At 40.6% G+C, this 24,474-nt stretch overlaps 3 protein-coding genes across 4 annotated transcripts in view; all 3 read right to left on the bottom strand.

Moving 5' to 3' along the window:
- The window catches only part of LOC146964610 (collagen alpha-3(VI) chain-like), a 4,167-nt gene extending 1,017 nt beyond the window's left edge, over nt 1-3,150 (bottom strand). The window contains exons 1-4 of one of the 2 annotated variants that reach the window (XM_085765943.1): nt 2,571-3,150; nt 1,826-2,428; nt 1,126-1,713; nt 408-1,013 (exon numbers count right to left, since the gene is read on the bottom strand). In XM_085765943.1, the coding sequence (XP_085622069.1) occupies nt 408-1,013; nt 1,126-1,713; nt 1,826-2,428; nt 2,571-2,934 (2,161 nt within the window). In that variant the 5' untranslated portion in view covers nt 2,935-3,150. Of the gene's footprint in view, nt 1-407; nt 1,014-1,125; nt 1,714-1,817; nt 2,429-2,570 lie in introns of those variants that run through there. The other variant, XM_085765944.1, reaches the window with a different exon arrangement.
- A 123-nt stretch (nt 3,151-3,273) lies between these two features.
- Nucleotides 3,274-6,606, bottom strand: LOC146964609 (collagen alpha-3(VI) chain-like). The gene is made up of 4 exons (XM_085765945.1): nt 6,220-6,606; nt 5,092-5,694; nt 4,374-4,976; nt 3,274-3,878 (listed from the first exon to the last, which is right to left on the bottom strand). The coding sequence occupies exons 1-4, from the start codon at nt 6,371-6,373 to the stop codon at nt 3,274-3,276; spliced, it is 1,965 nt and encodes a 654-aa protein (XP_085622071.1). The 5' UTR covers nt 6,374-6,606.
- A 533-nt stretch (nt 6,607-7,139) lies between these two features.
- On the bottom strand, nt 7,140-24,266 carry LOC146964608 (collagen alpha-3(VI) chain-like). The gene is made up of 8 exons (XM_085765942.1): nt 23,995-24,266; nt 16,240-16,348; nt 15,073-15,705; nt 13,001-13,597; nt 9,501-10,094; nt 8,639-9,259; nt 7,930-8,520; nt 7,140-7,813 (listed from the first exon to the last, which is right to left on the bottom strand). The coding sequence occupies exons 2-8, from the start codon at nt 16,322-16,324 to the stop codon at nt 7,155-7,157; spliced, it is 3,780 nt and encodes a 1,259-aa protein (XP_085622068.1). The 5' UTR covers nt 16,325-16,348; nt 23,995-24,266; the 3' UTR covers nt 7,140-7,154.
- Between the last annotated feature and the right edge of the window lie 208 nt (nt 24,267-24,474).

Genomic DNA, 24,474 nt, shown 5'->3' with positions numbered 1-24,474 from the left:
CACTTTTACTACATGTCATCATGCCTCTTAGCCTAAGCTTGGAATGTTGGTCACTTTCATACCAGTCAGCAATGGTGTCATCCATGTGATAATTGATTATTGTCAAAACTCTGAACAAGCTGAAATAATACACCTTTTATCTACATCTTTCTTCTGGATATTAATTTGTTTTGCTTCATCAAATTCCATAAACTAAAATGTATTCTATTTTAATAGCAGAATAGCCAATCAATTACAGCATTAATTACTTGGCATAATGTTCCTCTTTATAGCATTGGTCATTCCCATAGGTTTTAATGTTAATAACAATCAAATAGGTATATTTTCTCATTCACATACTAGAACAAGTATCTGCGTTAAAGCAAAAATGGAATCATGCAGGACACAATTTCCATTAATCTTCTTACCTATTACTTCTGTTTTGGAAGTGTCTGTTTTCATATTTCCGTCTGTAATTACAGACACAACTTGATCTTGTATAGTTGAAAGTTCTGAAATTTTAGGGATTGACAAACTGTAGTTTGGAGGATATGATATCTTCTGCAATTCCCTTTGGTCTGATCCATTGGCTCCAATTGTTAATATTGTGACATTTCTTTCTTTCAGAGAAGCTGAAGGCAAATCGACACTGTCACTTGATGGGCCACTACTTAAAACAATAAGAATTTGTGGCACATCTTCTCTGTATCTGCTCCCTGAAGCAGCTGTGAATACATTGTCTTTTACATATTGTAGAGCTGCACCCATTTTGAGAGGTCTTCCGCCTTTGTGCGAGAGCCTTCTGACAGCTGTAAGAACATCTTCCTTCCTCATGAATGAATTCAAAAAGAAGTTAGCTCGTGCCAAATTGCTGTATTGAATCACAGCAACTCTGTCATCTTTTGTTCCAATGTTGATTCTCTCTACTACTTTGTAAAGAAAATCTTGAATCACTGAAAAAGTATGTCTGGTATTATCAGATCCATCCAAAAGAAAAACTATGTCCTTTCCTTTTTCATCTCTTTCCCCTGTGACTGAAATCAGACGTAATAGATAAAAACACATCAATGTTAATTACACACATCTTCATTATTTTCAAATCTGCAGCTAAAGTTGATTTCTTGAAATAACGGTCAATACTCTTACCTTCTTTAGTTTCCGTCTCAATTCCCTCTTGAGTAAGATAATTCATCAAACTTTGTTGAATACGAGGAAGATTTACAAAGTCAGGGACTGAGTAAGCATAATTTGGATCAGAGGAAATTACTTGCATCTCAGCTGAATTGGACATTCTCGATCCAACAGCAAATGTGATAACCCCTGCAGCTTTAAGCATACTTGCTGGGCCTCGTGGAGAATCTCTAGATCTTCCACCAGCAAACACTACAAGCATCTGCTTGGCACCTTCATGATGTCGACTTCCAGCATTTGAAACAAAGACTTTATCCTTCACAAACTGCAGTGCTGCTCCAATGTACTGTGGTCGTCCGCCTTTTGGCTTTAGGCTTGCAATATGTTTGAGAACACCATCTTGTGTGTTGTAAGTATTCAGACTGAAACTGAGTTCAGCATTGTTGCTATACTGTACAACAGCAACTTTATCTTTACCTTCGTCCAGGTCAAAGTTGTCAACCATTTTTGCAACAAATTCACGTATCGTAGAGAATCTACTCCTGACATCATCAGAGCCATCAATGAGAAAGACAATATCTCTTTTCAAGCTGGGGCTTGGACCTAGAAAAGCCAACAGTCATTTATCAATTTTGTTTGTGTATTCATATAATTTCAGATATTGATCAGAAATAAAATGAGGTCAATTAAAGTAGCAATACTTGTTTTCACTCACCTACACCTGGGCTGGCTGTACCTTTGTAAGATACAATAGCTGAGAGCAACTGTTCTTTCACAAGAGGAAATTCAGATGTTTCCTTGATAAAATATGCTGCTCTAGGACTGTATGCTAATTGCTCCATCTCCAGTCTATCAATATTATTCACCCCAATGGTGAAAAGTGCAATTCCATGCTTTCTCAGTCTGTTTACCGGACCCAAGACATCATCGTCTGACTTTTTCCCACTTACGAGAATCAGTATCTGTGGAACTCCCTGCTGGGCTCTACTTCCAGATGGAGCAGTCAACACATTGTTCATCACATGATCAAAGGCCACACCAGTGTTCACACTCAGCCCTCCTTTCAGTTTCACATTGCTCAAATGACTCAAGACATCGTCTTTCATTGAGAATGTGTTCAGGAGAAAATCAGTGGTGGGCTCTGTGCTGTATTGAACCAAAGCTACTTGTACTTTGCTTGGCCCAATTTTGATTTGCTTAACTAATTCTCTGACAAAATCCAAAAATTGTTTCTCATATGCTTGCATTTCATCAGAGCCATCAAGGAGAAAAACAATGTCAGCATTCAAGAGGTCTATTCCTGCAATTGTGGAAGCATCTGAAATGGATACAAGCAAAGTTTTTTATAATACCAATATCTTTGGTGTAAACACAAATATTTTAATATATACTATAACTTTTATGTCCACATAGATGACACCTCTAAAATGTAAAATGCAAATTACTGTTCTATATCTTACCAACAACAGTTGGAAATTCAGTTGTTTCTTGAGTGCCCCTCAATGTTGCTTCCAAAGATGGATGTATGCTCTGCAGATTGTTAAAGTCTGTGACATAAAAATTGTGTGCTGGTGTGAAAGAGATGGTTTGCATTTCCAAAGTATCAGCATTTCTTGTTCCAATAGTAAAAGTCTTGATTCCATTGTCTTTCAGTGACTGTGCTTGGCTTCTGACATCATCCGCTGATCGGCCACCACTAAATACATACAGATATTGGGGGACTGATTCTTCACGTCTGCCTCCAACTGAAGCAGCAAAAACATTTTCTCTGACAAAGGCCAGTGCGTTGCCAATCTTAAGGGGTCGTCCGAACTTATGCCTCATTGTTCTAACAGAACTGAGCACATCACTCTTGGATGAATAGGAGTTCAAGTAAAAATTGACAGTGGCATCACGGCTGTATTGAACAACAGCCACTTGGTCTTTGTTCTCATCTACATTTAAACTTTCAATAATTTTTTCAATAAACCCTCGAATCTCTTCAAAGCCATTTCTTGAGTCATATGATCCATCAATGAGAAAAACTATATCGTTTTTCTTGGAATCTGCAACAAAGAAAAATATGTGGAGACAAAGCCTGTGTGATTTTCTGCAGGGAGCTACAACGACAGTCCACAGTCCATTCTTTATAAAATAATGTTAAAATGTGAAAAGGTAAAAACATTACACCTTACCAAGATTATTTGTGGGAGCAGTTTGCTCTAAATGATGGGATGCCTTTCTTAACAATGCCAATACATCCGGTGTAGAAGCAGGAAGTTCCTCAAAATCAGTAATAGAGAGTGCATAATTGGGTTCATGAGATAATGTCTGTATATCTAAGGTATCAGCATTAGCTGTTCCAATGGCAATTGGGATGACACCAATTTCTTTCAGCATTCTGGCCGGAGTTCTTATGTCATCTTGAGATCTTCCACCACTCAGTAGTATGAGTATCTGGGGTACTCCTTCCAGGAGTCTACTTCCTGAATCTGAAGTAAAAACATGCCCTCTCACATACTGAAGAGCTGCTCCAATGTTGTGAGGATAGCCACCCTTGTGACTTAGACCTTGTACAGCATCAAGAACATCGTCCTCTGTTGAGTAATGTCCCAAGTTAAAATTTGTTTCTGCCATGTCGCTGTACTGAACAACAGCCACACGATCTTTGTTTGCATCAATATTCAGGTCTGCCACCATTCTCTGCACAAAGTCTTTAATTTCTGGAAATCTTTGCTCAGAATCATCAGTGCCATCAAGCAAGAACACAACATCTCTTCTGCTTGGATCTGTAATCACACAGACATTTCAACATATTGGTTGATGCTGAAATTTGTGATGACAAATAAAACATAATCCTGCATGCACCACTTGTTCTGCTACTTCATCAAACAGTTTAAGTTGATGCAGATTATACATCACGGAAATCATTGAACAGTTAAAGATATCAAAGGTTTAAGCATTTAAGGAGTGAGTTGAAAAAAATTGCACGTCACTTTAAATTAACCAGAATTCAAATTATTCCCATGAAAGTGAAAAGTGTACATTTTTCAAAACCAAAATATTTTTGTTCACATAGAAGCTGTCATCATGTAATCCATTTGATGATCCAATGTATCTATCATCTAATGGCCAATTGATTTAAGAGCCACAAAGGGAAACAAGTGTATTACTGTACATCACAGACCAAATATGGTAATAGATAGTAGTAATAGAGACTCAATGTCAATCTGACAGTGCATGAAGTTCTGTACAAGGTGTACTTCCTGTCATTACAGTCTTACCATAAGATGTTGGTTTGATAGGATGGATTTCTTGCTTGGTGGTGGCAGAAAGTATTTGTTGTTCAGTGTCTGAAAGATCACTGGAATCTGCCACAAAGAAAGCACGACTGGCTTCCTGAGAAATAGACTGAATCTCAAGGGCATCTGCATTCTTTGTTCCCAATGCAAATACCATCACACCCATTCCTTTCAAGTTTTCTGCAGCTTTTCTGACATCATCACTAGACCGTCCACCAGTTAACATAACCAAAATTTGAGGGACACCCTGTTGATGTCTACTTCCAGAGGAGGCAGTGAAAACATGATCCTTAACATACTGCAAGGCTGCTCCAGTATTAAGGGGTCTGCCTCCTTTATGCCTTATACGTTGCACAATTTCTGCAACACTCTCCTGTGTTTTGTACGTGTTCAGGAAAAATTCAGCAGAAGGTTCTCTGCTATACTGCACCACTGACACGTGATCGTTGTTTTCATCCACACTGAGTTTCTCTACCATTCTCTGAACAAAGCCAAGAATCTCTTGAAATTCATTTTGCATTTCATCAGAGGAATCCAGCAAAAATACAATATCACGTTGAATGGATTCAGTTTGATCTGCAGAACCTTTTACAGACACAAAGATGAAGCTTAATTGTTATACAAGTTATTCTAGAAACAGAAAGGCAAGTAGGTATAGGTGGGTGAGTGGGTAGGTAGGTAGCTATTTAGATGGTCTTACCTCGTGCATTCTGTGTAGTGACTCTGGGCTGTTGTCGAGGCACCCGTTTCACAAATGACACAAGTTGCTGGTAGATGCTTCCAATATCATCAAACCGCAGCATTGAGAAAGCATAGGAAGGGTTGTGTGCAATCATTTGGAGCTCAAGTATGTCTGCATTTCTTGTACCTACACAGAATGGAACAACTCTGTCCTGTTTTAGAGCCACAGCTGCACTTGCAACATCATCTTGAGATCTTCCACCACATAGGAGAATCAGTATCTGAGGGACACCTTCTTGATGTCGACTCCCTGAGGAGTCTGCAAAAGCATAATTTCTCATGTACTCAAGAGCTGCCCCAGTGTTGAGGGGTCTCCCCCCTTTATGCTTCAGCTGCTGGAGAGCATTGAGAATGTCTTGTTTTTCCGTGTAGGTGTTCAAATTGAAATGTGTCTGTGGATCTCTACTATACTGTACCACAGACACACGGTCTTTATTCTCACCAATACTGAGTGATTCTACCACTCTTTGGACAAAATCTTTCATTGCTGGGAACCCACTCCGTGTGTCCTCTGACCCATCCAACAGAAACACAATGTCTCTTTGAGGGGACTCTAATTCAACTAGAAAAGAATAGGAAAACCTTGTTTAATAATCAGACATAACACGGTGCAGTAAATATACATTAGATTGTTGGTAAAGTTTTAAGAGTAATTGTAATGTAAACTGAGGTAGAAAGATTAGATGTAAAAAAAGAAAATTTAAAAAGGAAAGTTAAGAAACAGAGAAAATAACAAGACGAGAAGCATATTCCTCCTTCAAAAATGAAAGATGGAGAAATATGAACAAAAGCTTTCAGTATTTTAACTGTAAATATTAAGTCAATGATGTGATTATCATTGGCTCAAGGAAGAGCTTCAAAATGTTGCTGGCGTGAGGTTGTCAAGAAAGACTGTCCAAGATACGTGAAAAAAAGGGATGAGAGCCAAACAAGAAAACAGCACCAGCAGGTTGTGTTTGAGGAACATGAAACTGACTGACATTCCTCAGAAGATGATGCAGTTTCATGGTAGTTCAAACAATCAAAACTTGTTCTAAAGCTATAAGCAGAAAGTCTGATTCTGTGGTGAATCAGGGATGCTTCTTACCCACAACAGTAGGTGGCTTGATTCGTATTGGCGACTTGACAAATGCAGCTATCTCTGGCTGAATTGACAAAAGTTCACCAAAGACAGGCAGGTTGAAAAGGAATCTGGAGGAGAGGGCAATTTTTTGAAGCTCCTCCTGTTTAGCATTTTTCATTCCAATGGCAAAAGACAGAACACCAATTTGTCTTAACTCTAATGCAGCTCTGGAAACATCATCAGTAGATTTGCCTCCAGTCAGTAAAAACAGAATCTGAGGTACACCATCCAGTCGTCTACTCCCAGATGATGCTGTGAAAATGTGGTCATGCACAAACTGCAGAGCAGCTCCGGTGTTGCGATGTTTTCCTCCTTTATGGCGAAGACTTCTTACAGCATAGATGATAGCCTTTTTCGATTTGTGAGTTTTGAGGTTGAAGTAGACTCGGGTGTCATCACTGTATAGCACAACAGCCACTCGAACCTTATCTTCGCCAATGTCAAGCTCTTCTGCCATTCTCCTGATGAACTCTCGCATAGCAGGAAGTCCATTTCTGGAGTCATCCGATGCATCAAGGAGAAACACTATATCCCTCTTATTGTCCTCTGTGTTAACAAGGTGATAAACATTTAGATGAAAGAGAATTCATTGAAGACTTTTTGAAACTCAGCCCAAAAAAAGAAATGAGCAGAAAAAGGCAGATGACCCAGAAAGAGCCATTTCAAGTAGAACTGCAAAAGAACCATCTTTTTTCTTCGAAAAGATGTATGGGAGAACTTTGCAAAATATCTTAAAAATAACATAAAAGTGAAGAATTGGAGAGAGGTATAAAAGAGAGCTACAAATGTAAAACTTTCAAAAAGCACAGAAAAACAGTCGATTTTACAAAACATTTTCATAAATTCCATGCAAGAGAAATGTGTCATTCCAAAATGGATCATTTTGGAATTTATGTTGATTAGAGATATTGAGTTTGACGTTGAGAGTAATATTTTAATGTTGAATTCTTACCTACTAAATCAGAGATTCCAGTCATGGTTTCCTCAGTGTTTTTGTTCATGTTCAGTGCAGAAACAAGTTCCAATTGGACTGAGGGCAATTTGGAGAAATCATTCACCTTGTATGTGAAACCAGGTTCAGAGGTTATCATTTCCAACTCTGAAAAATTTGCATCTCCCACTCCAACTCCCACTGACACAATTCCATGCTCTTTTAGAGCAAAAGCTGGGCTTTTAACATTGTCAGTGGATGGTTTGCTACTTAGAAGTATCAAAATCTGGGGCACTTCTTCCAATCTTCTGCTGCCCGTGGAGGAAGTGAAGACACTGTGTCTTACGAACTGGAGAGCTTGCCCAATGTTAAGGCGCCTCCCTCCTTTGTGGTTTAAATTATCTATGGCATTTTTAATTTCATTCTTTGTCTTGTGAGAATTTAAATAAAAGCTGACCTCAGGGTTATCAGCATACTGAACCACAGACACTCTGTCTTGGCCATCTCTGGCAGAGAGGCTCTCCACTATGCTCTTAACAAAGAGTTTTATCTCTGGGAATCCATGTCTTGTATTATCAGAGCCATCCAGTAGGAACACAATATCTCTTTTTACAGCATTGGTTTGCTCTAAGACATAATAAATAAGATTTAGTTATTAGAAAAACAATTGAAATTGTGTTGTTTTCTCACAGCAAGTTGGACATGCTAATAACAATTTAATAAAGAATAAAATTTGGTCTTACCTTTCTCCAGGACCTCGATGAGCTGTTGCTTTGGAAGGACCAAAATGTTATTGAGCCTTGAGGGTATGGTGCTGAGTTCAGTGAATTCCTTCACATTGAAAGCAAAGGAAGGGTTGTGTGAAATGTCTTGAATCTGCTTTGGGTCTGCATTCTTGACACCAACACCAAATGGTATGACTCCATCTGTCTTCAGCGCACCGGCAGGCTCTTTTACATTATCCCTGGACCTGCTCCCAGCCAAGATGATAGTAAACTGAGGGACTTTTAGTGCAGCCCTCCCACCATTCCTTTCAAGAAAGATGGTGTCCTTCATGAATCTTAGAGCACCTCCTGTGTTTAAACTACGTCCACCAGCTGGGCTCATCGTGTTGACAGCTCTGAGCACCTCATCTTTGGTTTGATAGGTGTTAAAGAAGAAAACCGGAGTTGGCTTCTCACTGTGTTGAACCACTGCAACTCGTACCTTGTCAGTCCCAATGTCTAGTGGTTCAAGTATTTTGATGATAAACCTCCGGATGTGTTCAAACTCTCCGCGAACATTGTCTGTGCCATCGATGAGGATGGCAACATCCCTTTCAGCTCCAGAAACGACTGCAGAGGAAACACAATATCTTGAATTACATTGCACTACATTGCACTACTGATATCACATGTATTTCATCTTATATTTCAACTTATAGATACACATAATTAATTCATAGAAACTCACCTTTTTCCTCAGGGAGGGCCATATCTGTATCACCAACCACTGTTATCAACTTCGGCATCACTACTTCAGCCATAGCTGGTATATTTGAGAAGCTTACATCATGGTAAGCCAAATCTGGAACAAAGGCAACTGTTCTCAGGAGGGCCTCATCTGCTTGCCCAGAGCTGACAACGAAGGTCAAAACCTGATTCACTGCCAACTCATCAGCTATTTTTTTAACTTCATCCTGGGGTGGACCGCCTGTGATCAAGACCAAGACTTGCTGGACCCCCTGCCTCCTGCGTGACCCAGTTGATGATTGGAACATTGTGTCAAGGGCATGTCTCATGGCAGCTCCTGTATTCAAGACTGAGCCTCCCATCAGCCTCAGCTGAGAGATTCTATCCACCACATCTTGTCTGTTGTTGAACTGGTTCAAATAAAATTCAATATTTGGATATTCTGCAAATTGCAGGAGACCAATCTGGACTCTGTCAGGACGCACATCTAGCTGGTTGACCACGTTGATCATGAAATCTCTCACATACGGCAAGTTAGTGCTGCCAACGTAGTTTGAGCCATCTACAAGGAAGACTATGTCTCTGACCACTCTTTGAGTCTGCACTGTGGTTATCTCCACCACTAGGAGAAAGCACAAAAAAACACACACAAAAATTACTCACGTGTCAGTCCTTACATACACAGAATATTTAACTATGCCCAGTGAAACAATTGTGTTTAAGTGCTATGAAATTAGCGACACATTAAATATGTTTTAACAGAAGTGAGTAGTCAGCAATAGTATGTTTTTCAAGTTCATATGATTCATTCTTTGTATTACTTGTGAAAATGTCTGGACTATGCTTAGAGGCTAAAGTATTACCTGGTTCAGTAGGTCCTTCTGTCACTATCACCCCAGCAAGAGTGGACAGTGCATCAACAATTGCTCTTGGGTTGCGGTTCAGTGCACGGAAGTCTTTCAGCATGAACACAACGCTGTCAGCAAAGGCAATTTGTTTCAGCTCCTGCTCATTAGCAGCTTTGGAGCCGACAGCCAGAGTCAATACGCCCATGCGATGCAGGGACGTAGCAGGTGTTTCCACATTATCACTGGACTTTTTACTTGTCAGCACAAGCAAAAGCTGGGGTACCTGCTGTTGAATACGACTGCCCTTCTCAGGCCGCAGCATGTTTGTCCGCACAAAATCCAAGGCTGCTCCAATATTTACTGAGCTTCCCTGTCTTGGTTTAATAGCACCCAAAGCAGCGGTTAAAGCCTCGCTGGATCCATGAGAGTTGAGATCAATCTCAAGCCGAGGAGTATTGCCGAACTGGGCAACACCCACTTGAACTTGGTCTGGACCAATTGGCATGGTGTCAACAAACCGCTTGATGAATTCGCGCACAGAGTTGATCAGTGTTGAACCCATTGTACTGTCGATTAGGAAAATGATGTCTCTTTTTCCAACTGTCAAGACTGAAAAGAAAAGAAAAAACAATATATGAGAATAAAAGCGAGGTTTAGGATATATTATAAGAATAGAACTCAAATGCTAAAAGCTAATAAAGCCTATTAAGGATATTCTAAAATTAGATTTGTCTTTTTTTTTTTTTTTTTTACAACAAAACACTATATTCTAAACTGTACATCTTTTGTGTTTTCAAAAAATATCAATTTGAACCAAGGACCTTAAAATTTAAAAAGAAAATAATAATAATAATTCTATAAGGATAATTATCAACCATCATTAGAGATATGCTGTCTTAGAAACCAGGTTCTGAAAGGCATAGTGAGGTATCAAGACCTTCCAAATGTAGGGGAGACTGGGGACAGTTGCAGCAAAGGTTGGTTGAAATATTCTTGAGTGATAGCACTATCTTGTAAGTTGGTTATGAAGGTAATTATTTTTCCATAAGCTGTATTTTTGTTTAGGGTGGTACGCAGTGGTTAGCCTAACAGCAACCCTTGTGTGTGGAGTTTTTTCATGGGTTTTTTTCTGGGTTTTCCCGTGTCCTCTCCTAGTTCAAAGACATGCACACTAGGCTGACTGGTGACCATGTTAATATTGTTTGTCTGTATACCGTGGTCTGGGTGAATACTCAATTTTGATTGACTGCAGTGTGTCCGTAAAAAAGTGATGATGGACACCCACAAAGACGTTCCAGTCAAATTGCCTGATGACAGTTCTCAATATTATTGTGCTGGCTCAAATGCTAGTTGGTAACCAAGGTAAAGGAGACTCAGAGCATAACAAGTTTTCTTCAGCGCATCATGGGTTTATTTTACTGTATGTTGTCATTATTTTGAGTCTGATGTAGAGGATCTATATCCTGTATCAGATCTTTTTTCATTAAATTTCATTAAATGACCACTGGAGTCTGTGACAAACGAGCAGTGAGAAGTGCACCTTATGAAATAATACTTTGTGTCATGTAACTTTAAGCCATCATCTCACTTCCCTTCACTGATCAACTATTATGCTGCGGCAGAGTTGCGGGGTCCATTTTATCACCCGCAGACGAGAGATATTAACTCTTTCGCGACCATTGACGAGTTAACTCGTCAAAACCGTTTTTTTTTTTTTTTTACAGATTATGATAATAGACACTCTCAGGTACCCTGTGTGTGAATATGGTAGTCCTCTGATATGTAAAACTGTGTTCAACTACAATCAAAACATAATGTTTTTTATAAACTGTGTGATCTTGGTTTTGTTTGAGTAATCGGTCTCCTTGAATGCTGCTCTGGGGACAGCGTGCAGCGTGCCGTACGGCTGTCGGCTACAGTGTTGCGACTTTCTCGCTAAATCTGGCGCCTTTCCAAACCCTCTTGGCGACTTTTTTTTTTTGATAAAAGCGACTGGCGACGAATCTGGCGACCTTTTCCGGTGCTGTTACAAACGTTTCTGGTTTGGAGATTCGGCTCTGAAAGCACGTTATCACTGCTGTTTTCACCGTGCAGCGGGTGCTGTGACCGGCCGCCCCCGCCCCAGAGCACTCATCGCCGGCCAGTCACACAGTAGTGTCACGGACACCGCTGCACTCCACGCTGCCACACCCCACAGATTTACCTACAAAAACACTTATTTAGCCGTAGAAATGATTTGGGACACAAGCCACACTGCAGAGTCCCGGTAAAATGAGCCGATTGCCACTTGACACAAAAGTGCATTTTTCTCTGAAACTAGAGCGGGAGCTCCGTTTTTGGAGAAACCGAGCTCTCTTCTTCTCCTTCGTACTCACGAACGAAACGGCGGAAAAACTCGCTGTTTTTTCGAGGAGCACATTGGAAAGTCACTCTTCAACCACGTGAAAACCGTTTGTTTCTAGGTGATGTACAGAGTTCGGTTCAACGTGAGAAAAAAGGTAAACAAATAGCCAAAAACATGTGGTCCGGAGCGGATGTGCTGAGCAATTAGTGTGGTCGCGAAAGAGTTAAAGTAACATTGCGGAGTTTTTCGGCCTTAAAATAATGTTTCCAGACTCACTGCAATGGTAGAAAAATGGTTAATAGGATGAATGGTGCTGCCGCTGCAGCCTGAGCGGGGTTGCATCGGCTAAAACTGCACTATGTAACTTCATGTAACCCTCCCGACCACCCGCCACACAGTCTCCTTGCAAACATGTGGGAAATACTGTCGTTTATTAATGGGAATAAACGCTTAAAGTTTCGTTTTCTTTAAGTTTCGTTTTTCCCACCAGATGGTGGAAGCACTGAGCTGAAACTCCGCAATGTTGCTTTAAATAGTCCGCTCAGCTGTGGCTTGTGAAAAATGATTTTAACTGTAAAACATGTTGAATTATTTTTTAAAAAATCTATTCTTTAGTAAGGGACCATGGTATAAGAAGGATAATGCCCTTCGAGGTGTCCAATTGATTGTTTGATTGTTGGGAACCATCCCTTACTTACTATATGACACAACCCTAGTGAGATAAGCAGTAAAGCCAATGGATGGATAGAAACACACTGCCCTGCCTTACTGTAAGACTGTATAAACTAAAAAAATCTTACTTCTTTGTGTGCTTTCTATGATCTGTTCACTATGAAATGATGTTGTTAGCATGTGTCCGGATCAGTATATTCAATAAGTATATGATGTTATGTCTTCAAGCTAAGCAACCAAATCAAAAGAAAAATATAATAATAGTGTTGCAAACTTTCCCAGTGTCCCCCACTTCTCTTAGTTTAATATTTTTTTGTCTATCTAAGTGGGAAATTTTAACCTATTAGGTGCAGAAGACTAACAATAGTTAGTAATAATTTGAGAATATAAAGATTTCAGTTTAGCACATATCTTACCTTGCACAATATTAATTGTTTTTGCCCTTTCCACAATCATAATGCCCCCCACCACCACCCACATTTAGGGAGAAGTTACATACCTTCTGTGAACTCATTTTGAATTATAATGGTGCGCTTGATCACCCCGTTAACGAATGGGAGCAGCTGGTCACCCATGCTTGCCACTGTACTGAAACCAGGGGCTGACATGACAAAACTTTTGTCTGTAGCAACTGCTTCCAGATCTGCAGCGTCAGAGTCACCAATCGCCATGCCGAATGTGATAACTCCAGCCCTCTTAAGAGCTCGGTCACCAGCACCAGTATCATCAGTGGATGGCCCAGCACTGATAACCACCAGCATCTGGGGCACACCCTCGTCTGCCCTGCCACCAGCTGCTTCGCTCAAGAGGCTCTCGGCCACTTCCTCCAATGCTGCCCCCAGGTTAGATTCGTCACCCCCTGAGTAGGCAAGGCCCTTCACAGCTTCCAGGACTGACGATTTGCTGTCATAGCTATTTAGATAGAACTTTATGTCTGGATTGCCGTTGTACAGTGCCAAGGCCACCCGAACAGTGTCCCTGCCCACATCAAGGGGCTCAATGATTCTCAAAACCAAATCACGCACATAGGGGAAGTTTGCTGCTCCAATGTTCTGTGATCCATCAATTAAGAGTACTAGGTCAGCTGAATCTTGCTCTTTAAAGGAGAGAGAGAGAAAACAAAACAAAATGGAACTTGTGAAAGCGTTAACAACAGTGAGACAGACAAAGAATTGAATCAGACAACTCGTGCTAGCAGGGTCACTGCATGTGTAACATTCAGAGTGAACAAATCAACAACACACATCATACTGCATGTAGGCTGAACCGAGGAGATTTCCTAACACACTGTAATTTGTTGATTTTTGTCCTCTCATTTTACAGTCTTCAGTCAAAATTACTGTAAGATACCAAGTGATGTAATTTTCCAACTCACAGAATTTTAATTCTATCTTAATGAGACCTAGATACATTCAAATAATTTGTACATCTAAGACAGATGACAAAATGATTTTGACATCATTGTATTTGGATAAATAACGAATTCTAAAAAAAATAAAATAAAATGTGACTGAATGACTGGTACTTGAACTGATCATCTTACATTTTTACAAGTATTTGAGCTGTTGAAAAAAGTTTTCAGGAAGCACAGACATGTCTGGGCTGCCCCTTGTCTAAAAGCTCCATTCAGTTCAGCCATCCCATGCAGACTCTTGTTACAGACCTGAGATAAAGTGACCAGTCATGACCCTGTGGCTCATCCTTGGTGCTATGAGGATTAAAGTACTTGAGAATATAGTATATGTAATCCCATATAAAATCAGTAATTTATGTTTATTAGTGATGCTTCCAATTTATTTTAAATTGTGGTGATAACGCTGTCTGTCTTGATTTTTCACATAAACAAATCTAACTTTTCAAGATGTTACTGTAACATGATATTAGAATGTCCACATATAAAATCTCAAAGTACTTTCTCCTGCAGGTCAAGGATGATTCCAGGCAGATTCATCACCGTTTCAAAAAAAACACAATATTGCAGATATTTCACACATATAGACATTGTGACTGAAAAAGACGAACATACATATGCGAGACACGTAAGCAGTGGCGTATGGTTAGCTATTGTTAAAAGCTGATTGATTTTGAGGTGTATTGTTTGAAAACGTAGGGTATCACTGAGGCCTAGATCCTTTCCAAAGGTTTTCTGAATGATTTTTATTATCAGTTTATTTTATTCTTTTGCTGTCTGCTATAACAGGCATTATGGGAAAATAGCGCCTTGAATTATGATTGAGGTTATAGCCAACACAATACACAAAAAAACTAACCTAATTAAAAGGAACAGAATCCACATTCAGTGTGGCTTTCCAACTCCCTAATCTAAGATAAGGTAGGGGTGTCATTCACATGCAAATCATATTGTGATTTTTTAAGCATTAAGGACATATTAAATGTGGTAAGACAAAACAAGTGGTGTTAATTTTGCAGGTGAACAGTGAAAGGTTATTGTGGTTAAAAAATAATTGATTTTGTTAATGATAAAGTCCAGTCACGACCGCATATGCAGCAGCTTCTTCCTGCACATGTGGTCACATTAGTATAGTAGTGGCACTGGTCCCATTTCATTACCTGTCCCTCCTCCAGCCACAGAGGCCTCAATTGCCACAGGAGCGCCCACTGACCAGGTCACTGTGCCGCAAATCCCCTTTACTAAATCTTGAATTATATCCCGCAAGGACAGGAAAGAGTCTACACTGAATACGTGAGTGTCATGGGGCTGGCTAGCCATCTCCCTGAGCTCCGATTCCACTGCATCCTTAACTCCAACCGCAAACACGTCCACGCCTGCCATCTGCAGCACCTGAGCTGGCTCGACCACGTCATCCTGGGAGCGCCCGTCTGTTAGCACCACCACGACCTGAGGCACCCCTTCAACAGCGCGGCTGCCGGATGCAGTGGTCAAGTGTGTACGTATGAGGAATTCCAAACCCAGGCCAGTGCGGGTGCCACCACCACGATAAGGCATATCCTTGATGTGTGCCAGGACTCTCTGTGTTGTTGGGTAGGTGTTCAGCTGGAACTCAGTTCCGGGCCTGCTATTGTACTGCACAAGGGCAAATTTAAACCTGTCCCCTCCAACCTGGTGCAGTGATTGTATCAAATCGTACAGAAATTGTCTGACATGCTCAAAGTTCTCCTGTCCAATACTCCAGGATGAATCCACTAGAAAGTACACATCAGCTGCCAACCCTTGTCCACAATCTTCAGCGGAGAGTGTTTGGAGGACAAAAGTGAAGACCAGTGAAAAATATGCTTGATGTTCGGTACCAAAAATATTGCTTTGGTGCAGAATAATGGAATACAGATCTATAATGTTTGCCAGCATCACGCTTAGACTAGACCTGGTACTCTAACATTCCTGGGGCCTTCATGTAAAGGTTTTGTCCTATATTGAGATAGACAGTTGGAATTCAGGCTTCATAATCTTAAGAATAGAAAAAGAGCTAGTTAACTTAAATACATTTATTTGTAAAGAAATGTGAAATGTATGTGTATGTGATAAGAAGCTTTTGTTTTTGTTTTTGTTGGAATATCATAAGCATTAAGGATAAAACCTAATTTTATCTGCAAAATTTGAATGAGTCTAAATTTAGATTACAGTTTGTTTGTTTTTTAAAAAGAAAGAAAAACTATTCCAGTATTGCTGAACAATGAGAATATTATTATAAGCAGACATATCATCCGCAAATTGAGCACCCTACTGACTGTAACTGAGACAGATTTAGTACAACTTACCTTCCTGAGCATCAAGTTTAGGGAGGAGTCCTGCAAAGAGGACACCCAGAAGGGCGCATAGCGGTAACAACCGATGCCTCCTCATCTTCAGAAGAAACAAAGGGGACACCTGTGCAAAGAGAAACACAAAAAAAACATATAAATATGAACCAGGAGGCACAAATAATATAGCTGTCTAATATGACAAGGCCAGACAAATGCATTTGTAAAGTTAAAAATGCACTTTGGATGACAAGAATGTTTTAATAAGAGTCTCAATAAAGATTCTATATGCTTCCATATAATTCAAGCTTGCTTTAAGATTTACGGAGTGTGCATTTCTGGGGCATTTCTATGGTGTTTCAGATTTTCTGTACTGATGTCTTAGTTTGAATATTTTTGCACTCCCTGTTTTGCTACGCAACATCTCTCCACACAACTTTGCACAAGTTTGCTTATTTATCCAAGAGTGCAACATTTAATCTTCCACACACCTCTTGAGAAAAAAAAAACAGGTCTCTTGTATATTTGTACAGTAACAAGCCATTTTCATGACACTGCAGTGTCATCAGGCAGAAGGCAGCACTCCTATCCAAACTTCAAAATAATAACATAGTAGTGTCAAAATGTCTATATGCTTGAATTAAACTGAAAGTGTTAGGTTTTGTGCATTGCAGCATGCGTGACTACCTATATAGTGTAAGCAAGAGAGCTACACGCCTGTGTTGGTGCAGCACAGACTGCTAATGATCAAAACCACCTGTTAAAACTACCAGCCAATGTGCTTCAGTAATTAACTCTGCTTGGCAACGGCTGAATTTTCCAACTCATAAAATAATGTGTTCCCAAGTGTTGGAGTGCTGGTCTGGAAAGTCCATTTTGACAGCAAGGTTGTGTGTTTTTATGTTTATTTTATATGTTTTTTCCCCCATTGTGATGTCAAGTCATTTCACATGAACTGAAGAAAAGGTCAGAAGTGACTGACAACTGATCTGATGAATGCAGCGTGCTAAGAAAGTGCACAGTGTGTACTTTCTTCCACATAATTATTTGAAAACTTTCAAACATCAACAGTAAAGCCAACAAAAACACAACTGTCTCAACATAAGACTTTTTTTCAATCAAGTCACAGACACGGTTGTTCATTTGACATTTTGCTTTCAATAAATAATGCCAGAAAACACACACACGCACAAACAGAAAACCTGAAAATTAATCCCAGCCCTTAATCTAACTTTAAAGCCATGTCTTAACAATCAAGAAGCCATGTGAGGAGTCAGGACTGTCTTTCACTGCTTGGCCTAAAAGGTCCTCACAAAGATAGACACCAAAGAGCACACAAATGCACACACATCCATCTCATTAAATCTGAGACCACCCTGAGGTGATAATGTGAGCCCAGAAATATGCCAGAGCAACCAGAGCAGGAGCGCTATAGAGCAATTAACACACCGAAGCAATGCTTAAACTGTAAAACTCTAACCTGAGAAAAACGAATGCCATGATACAAATCAACCAAAACGTCCTGCTGTGACCTGGCAGACTCACTGTTCTATAGTTAGGAGGAGGGGTGGGGAGTGGGGGATTGGTTCAAAAGCATATTAGAAAAAACACACAGTAACAGTTTGCCTGAAAAATAAAATGCTCTGAGATGGCACACATTGCACATGAGCAGTGTAATCGTCACTATATAAAATCAGATGACTCCCTTCAACACTCATTGTGACACAAGGAAAGCTCAGTGCTGAGCTCAGATCTAGCTTTAGTGTGAGAGGAAGTGTCTGGGTAATTATTTCCACCTAAGTATGTCCACTTTGTTCGGACTAAAAGCTTGTTTATACCACAAAATACCATACATACAAACCAAGTCAGTTATAAACACTAAGGTACAGTGCCCTCTAGTGGAGAATGCGGGTATAACAGCGTTTGATATTATAATATGAAATAACAAATCAAATGTGTTTATTGTTCATCTGTCTAGTATTTAGGCGTATCTAAAATAATAGACTCCACTTTTTTATTATTGAGAATCATCACTCAACTCTTGGAGGTTTGGCCTCTTGCTCCAGGACACAAGTCGCACATTGATTAAGGCCAGGCTGCACAGATCTGAGACTTCAAAGCAAAGAGAGAAAATAGAAAATGCTGAAGTGTTTTTTTTTTTTTTTTTCCATTGTGTCTGACTCTAAATCTACAGCAGGTGTCTCCAGTGGATCCTGAACCAAGTTACCCTCTGATCTCCCCAAGTCTAAATAAAAAGAACACTTTCACAAGAGTTGGAAAATTCATGTGTCAGCTACACCCGAATTAAAGCGTGGCTCGAGCACCATACACAGAAATAATGTATTATCGTATAAACAAATGTCTGTGGTTCTGACGCAGCACCGCAGCCGTTTGTCGATTGTGGGAGACCCTGTGTTTATATTTTGCAATGTCCAGTGTTTATGCAGAGCACAGAATGAAACTCCGAGAGCCTAAAATGATGGGTATATAAATATATAAATAATAAAAGAAAAAAAACAGACAGTACACTTGTATTCAGATTTTAAACTTCAGCTGTGTGATTATCAAGATACATTCAAACACTGGCTATACAGTGAAAACTGAGGAAAATGACTGAACTCAAAATATTGTGCCAATTATTCCACAATAGAAACATTTTTCCACTGTGAACACTAACTGGCATCAGTGTCCACTGCCCATACAGACAATGATCATAACACTCTCCAATTTCCTGTGATTATAAGACAAACAGCCAAATGACTTTGAGAGTTTTGACCCAGTACAAATATGTGAAATATGTGTGCCTGCAATCTCCCAATGCTGTCACTCTCCAGATATAGAGTCTAAATGACTGAGTTCCCTTATTTCATGGAAATCTAAGCTGTCTTGGACAGAGCGACAGATGTTTGTGTATCCACTCACGCTCATGTGATTTCAGGTCACTCAAAAGCCACTTCTCTGCAGAGTTTGCCAGGCCTGGCCAGTGTGTCAACATTATGGCTTCCCTTCATCGCCACAGAGGAAAACATGGTGGAGTCCTGTTTTCTCTGACACAAGCGTCCAAAACAACGGCAGCGCGGGGAGTACGTTCAGAAAAAAATATTCATGTGGAATTTTCGGTGCCACTCCCCAGCGGACTGCCTGTTTACACATTCATCACACACAACATTGTGTAGCATTCATTTGATGATGTTATAGGGCAAACTTTTTTAGTCCAAGTCTGCCTGTGTAATTGCTACATGCTTGACAATGTTCAATGTGTCTGCCTAATGCAGAAGTTTTTATCTGAAAACCGCTTCCTGCTTCCAAAAATGAGGACTAGAGAGACTAATTACAACAACAGATCTCTGCTATAAAATATAAATCCTTATCAACCTCTTAAAAGTCTCAGCGCAAGTTATCAACATCAAACATGCCAACATGTTGGACTTGACCCAACTCTGACTTTGCATGCCCCTATTTCATTCCTCACTATTTTGATTGTATAGCACAATCCTGATTAGATCTTGTGCAGCCTGGGTGACCCTGGACCAGATCCAAGGGGAGGGGATGCTTTGCTTATAGTCTCCTTTTAGTCACGGCTGGAGCTGTCCCAGGCTGAAATGTTTCAAATCTGCATGTGGGGGACTTAAAGGGATTGTTCAACATTTTGGCAAATTGGCCAATTGCCATAATCCCAATAGTCATAGCAGTAGGTTCGTTGCCTTTATTTGTCAGTGCGAGCTATTTTTAGAATGGGTGCTCAGAGCTACGCTACGGAGGCTAATGGGATTATTGGTTTTCCTCATCAAACTCATCAAATACACAATCCAACAACTCTAAAACGCTCTGGTGGACAAGTTGTGACCTGCACATTCACCACGCTATGAGATAATAACGGAACGTTACAAGACAGAGTTGTTTTAGAGGTAAATGCAGAGACTGCTTGCTGAAAAACTGTCCCTGAAGGCAACGCGCATCAGTGGTTTTGCATGAATTTACCTCTAAAACAACTCTGTCTCATAACGTTCCATTATTATCTCATAGCGTGGTGAATGTGCAGGTCACAACTTGTCCAATTGTTGGATTGTGTATTTGATGAGTTTGATGAGGGAAACCAAGAAATTCTATTAGCCTCCGTAGCGTAGCTCTGAGCAGCTTACCGCTCTAAAAAAGCCTGCACCGACAATTAAAGGTAACAAACCCATACTATAGGGACTATGGCAATGGGCCAATTTGCCAAACTGTTGAACTATCCCTTTAAGAAGGCGCAGTTATACCTGGATCTATCTTGTTGCAAGCCTCAATCTGAAGAAGCCATCATCATCTACAGTAATGGAACAAAATTGGGAAAGATGTGGAGTTATGTGCTGTTGTCATGTTTGTACATGCGTGTCTTCATGATATGATTTATCACTTCAGCTGCATGTGTAACCCAGTCACCACAATAAAAAAGGATTTGTTTACATTATCTGCTGAGCCAAGCATGCGGCTCTGTGCACTGTATACAGTGTGTGTGCATCTTGCTCAGTGGTATTATTTATAGTTACCAGCTTCAGGTTGCATTTACAGACCAAGACAGACACTGCTGGTGCTCGTGTGCACACTCAGGCTCTTTTGGCAGCTGGACCTCACACACTCATTTATATAGCAAAGACCACACACACACACACATACACATACACATACACATACACATACACATACACATACGTAAGCACGCTCTTTCTCTTTCTCACACCCAGCCCCATCAGTTTCAGTGACATCTTTCAATCTCATTAATCACATGCTGACCGTCTGCACCAATGGACCCTCGAGGACAAGAGGAGGGACGTGGTTCAGTCACCAAACAGATAGTGGTTTTAAAAATCGTCCTTGATGTTGCAGTTAGCACCAAAGATGCCAAGACAAAGTACCAACCAGATGGTGAGAACACACTGGAGAGCTTAGTAAAGCTAAAGGAATTTGGGGTTTCCATTCATCAAGGGGAAACAAACATCATGAAGTATGATTACATATTCTGCATTAGTGACTTCTGTTCAAAAGGCAACTTATTATTCTGTAGTTTTACAAATTCAATCAGTCTTTACAGTCTGTCAGAATTAATGTTCGTACATCCTGCTACACTGCCGCAGCTGCATTTATCTGGCAAATCATTCCTCAGCCTCAGTGCAGAGGAAATTGTATCATATCCCACCAGAGATGTTAAATGCAATCCCTGCAGACGCTGTTCATGGCTTCGCTCTCATGTCCTAATTGTGTCATTAATTATAAATGGCTTTGCAAACGAAGCTCACGCCACCGCACATACATAAGGCGCATTGCTCGGTTTACACTAATCTGCAGGAAGCAGTACAAGATAATATGCATCTAATAAGAAAACCATGATGTGCAAACCACATGTCCTGCCCCTGGGCTTCATCAGCCTTCCAACGTGGCTCAGCTCTAGCAACTCGCTTCGACACTTTATCACGGACTGAAAACCACATGTGTAAGGCTTGTACTGTCACCAATAATTATTGATGCTGCTATGCATAAATCAATTACAAAGAACTTTTTTTTTTCAATGCACCAGACAACAGCTCAACTGTTGACAAAATGTTGAGTTAGATAAGTGCGGTTAGACGGTTTCTACAGTGTCTAAGACAGCTCCACACTGCCACTCTCTGGCTTCATGTGAGGAAACATCACAGAGTGTGTGACTGTTACAGCATGCATCACAGTGCCTCAGTCAGCCTCCACATCTAAGAATCAATCACAGAGCTATATGGACCTCCTTCTTCAGCTGGAAGGAAATGATGTGCCATGTGTTGCACAGCTGACAGGAGGATTAATGGTACTGTTAAAAAGAGGGAGGGGGAGACGGACGGTGGGTAGGCAGATCCACACAGCTGATGTGTGTTAGTCTGTCTGACACCTAGCAGATGTGTGTTATAGTGTCATATAGTCAATGTAAACCTGCAAGTTTGCTCAGTTCAAGTTCAAGTTTTCAACTTGACACTCATTTTCTATTAGGACAGAAGAAAAGAAACATGATGCAGTGTCTTAAGAGAAACCCAATAGACTGTTGTTTGCATTGTATTTTCCTCATCATGACACTGGAAATCCCAAAATATGACCTCAGAAATCTACTCTCCCACAAGCTCAGCACCCTGTCTGACCAGTGCACGGTTGTGATATTCATTCTTTGCATCCGTTGCAATTCTAAATGGTCCAGAACATTGAGGCGGTACGTCCTCAAAACTAGGCCTGAAAAATGTTCCGACCTTCCAGACATCTGTGCTGCATCATGGGGGGGAAAAAAAAGACAAAATATCTGGAGGGAGTGGATCTGCCATAAAACATCCTAATGTAGATTTATACTGGGGGATCTAAAGGCCCTTTGTTAAGATTCCTCCTGATGCAGCTTTGCCTATGACAGCTCAGATGCTCATTTCAAAAGGGAGCTGCAGCGCCACCATGAAGCTGCTTTTATGTGTAGATTATGTGAAAAGTGCTTCAAACTAATAAAATCTGGAGCGCACACCAACTTTCCTCTCGCTTTTGAAAGGTGACCAAGTTTTTCCTCACTGTATCCTAGCAACGGCTTATATGCAAACATTAAACTTACATGGAAGCAGTAGCTCATAAGAGTTGTTTATGACTTAACTTTTTAAAAATGTAATTTCACTATCTTCTTACTCCAGAAGAATACAACCAGTAGTGCTGAATCAAAATAATTCAGGCGTGCAACAATTCGCACAAACACATTGAGGACACAGCTGAATTCCTCTGTCTCTGCTTGGACAGTCTTGTAAGAGAGGGAGCAGGACAAGATTAATGACGTACACCTGGTCCACTAAACCTTGCAGCCCACCACCACCACCACCACCACCACCCACTCCATCTCCATAAGCCTAAACCTCCTTCTGGTTCTCCTGGTACATCTGGCCTGTAGTGTGGAAAACACTTTCTTCACACTTTTCCACTCATGCACTGGTTTTTCAGAGGGTGTGGTTTTGCAGCTACTGCTGCAGTGGAAACATCTCTCTGTCCAGTTACTCCCCTGTGAAGCCCTCACTTTTTGGAGTTTTAGAAATTTGGATGGTGTGGCACTAACACAAAAAACTACATAATAACTCAATTCCTAGAAAAAACAAGTGCACAAAAAGGAGCTACTGATGGCATTTCTTGTTCCTTCCCATATTTAGCAAGTTAAGGAGACTTACATAATCAGCTGTCTTCAGGTTACACAGCTTTTCATCTCTCAAAAAAAGAAAAAACTTTGAACAGAGATCTGGGGTCACAGTTTAAGACCTAGCATCTCTGAGATGTATGATATATGTTTTTATCACCACATTTACCTGCCATTGAAGCTATTCAACAACCAAGAACATCAAATAAAAGAGAAGCAGTTTGAGTTTCCGATAAGAGAAGCAGAGCAAACACACCCACTCTGCTTCACTCACATGCATCGCACATAACATTGCTGAGGTTTCCTCCTTCACCCTAATTGCGGCTCACCTCTTGCCCTTGCAGCACTCTCACCACTAAAGTATAGGCTTCAGTCAAGCTGCTAAGTACATGCAGTCTGATATTTATGAGCTATAAGCCAAAAATGCTGTGCAACCGTGTCATTACAACACCCTTCATAAGCTCACATGCTCACAACTAGAATCTAAGCACAGGTCAATGCACTATTTATAATCTACATGCAGTGCACGTAAGGTCAGTCATAAAAAATGTAGAAATGAAGCATGAAGTATGCAAGACGGATGTGTGTGTTTTTCTGCAGTAAGCAATGTCAAAACTTACCCTGAGCTGAAGTAGCTGTACTCCACTGTACGTGTGTTTGAAGAAGAAAAAATGATATCAGTTATGTAAAATGACTGCAAGCTGGACTTTTGGTCATTATCCTCCTAGTAAATTCCCCTCGCTGGCTTTTCCAGCACCTCCCGAAGGAAGGTAGCTGAGCAAAGCGGTGATAAGAGATGTAAAGACAGAAAGGGGTCCTGAGTGAAGGGGGGAAATGGTTGAGACAGAAAGAGACAGACACCCTCCCGGTCTCAAACCAGAGGAGCTGTGGTGCTGAGTTCAAGGCTGAGATGGGACAAACTTCCAAACTCCTGGAGTCCTGCCACCTCTCTTTTCCTCCTCCCACTTTCTAAAAAGAAAGGAAAAAAGAAAAAAGAAAGAGGCGGGAGAGGAGAGAAGGGGAGAGGCTGAACGGGGGGGGGGGGGCTAAAAAGAAGTAAATGAAAACCAGACCCATAGCCCTGTTTGGTCTGGATGTGA

Source organism: Trachurus japonicus, chromosome 21 (assembly GCF_045865225.1).
Source record: "Trachurus japonicus isolate A0001 chromosome 21, Traja_1.0".
NCBI lineage: Eukaryota > Metazoa > Chordata > Actinopteri > Carangiformes > Carangidae > Trachurus > Trachurus japonicus.
The sequence above is the reverse complement of the archived record's forward strand: the minus strand, read 5'-3'. Positions and strand labels throughout refer to the sequence as shown.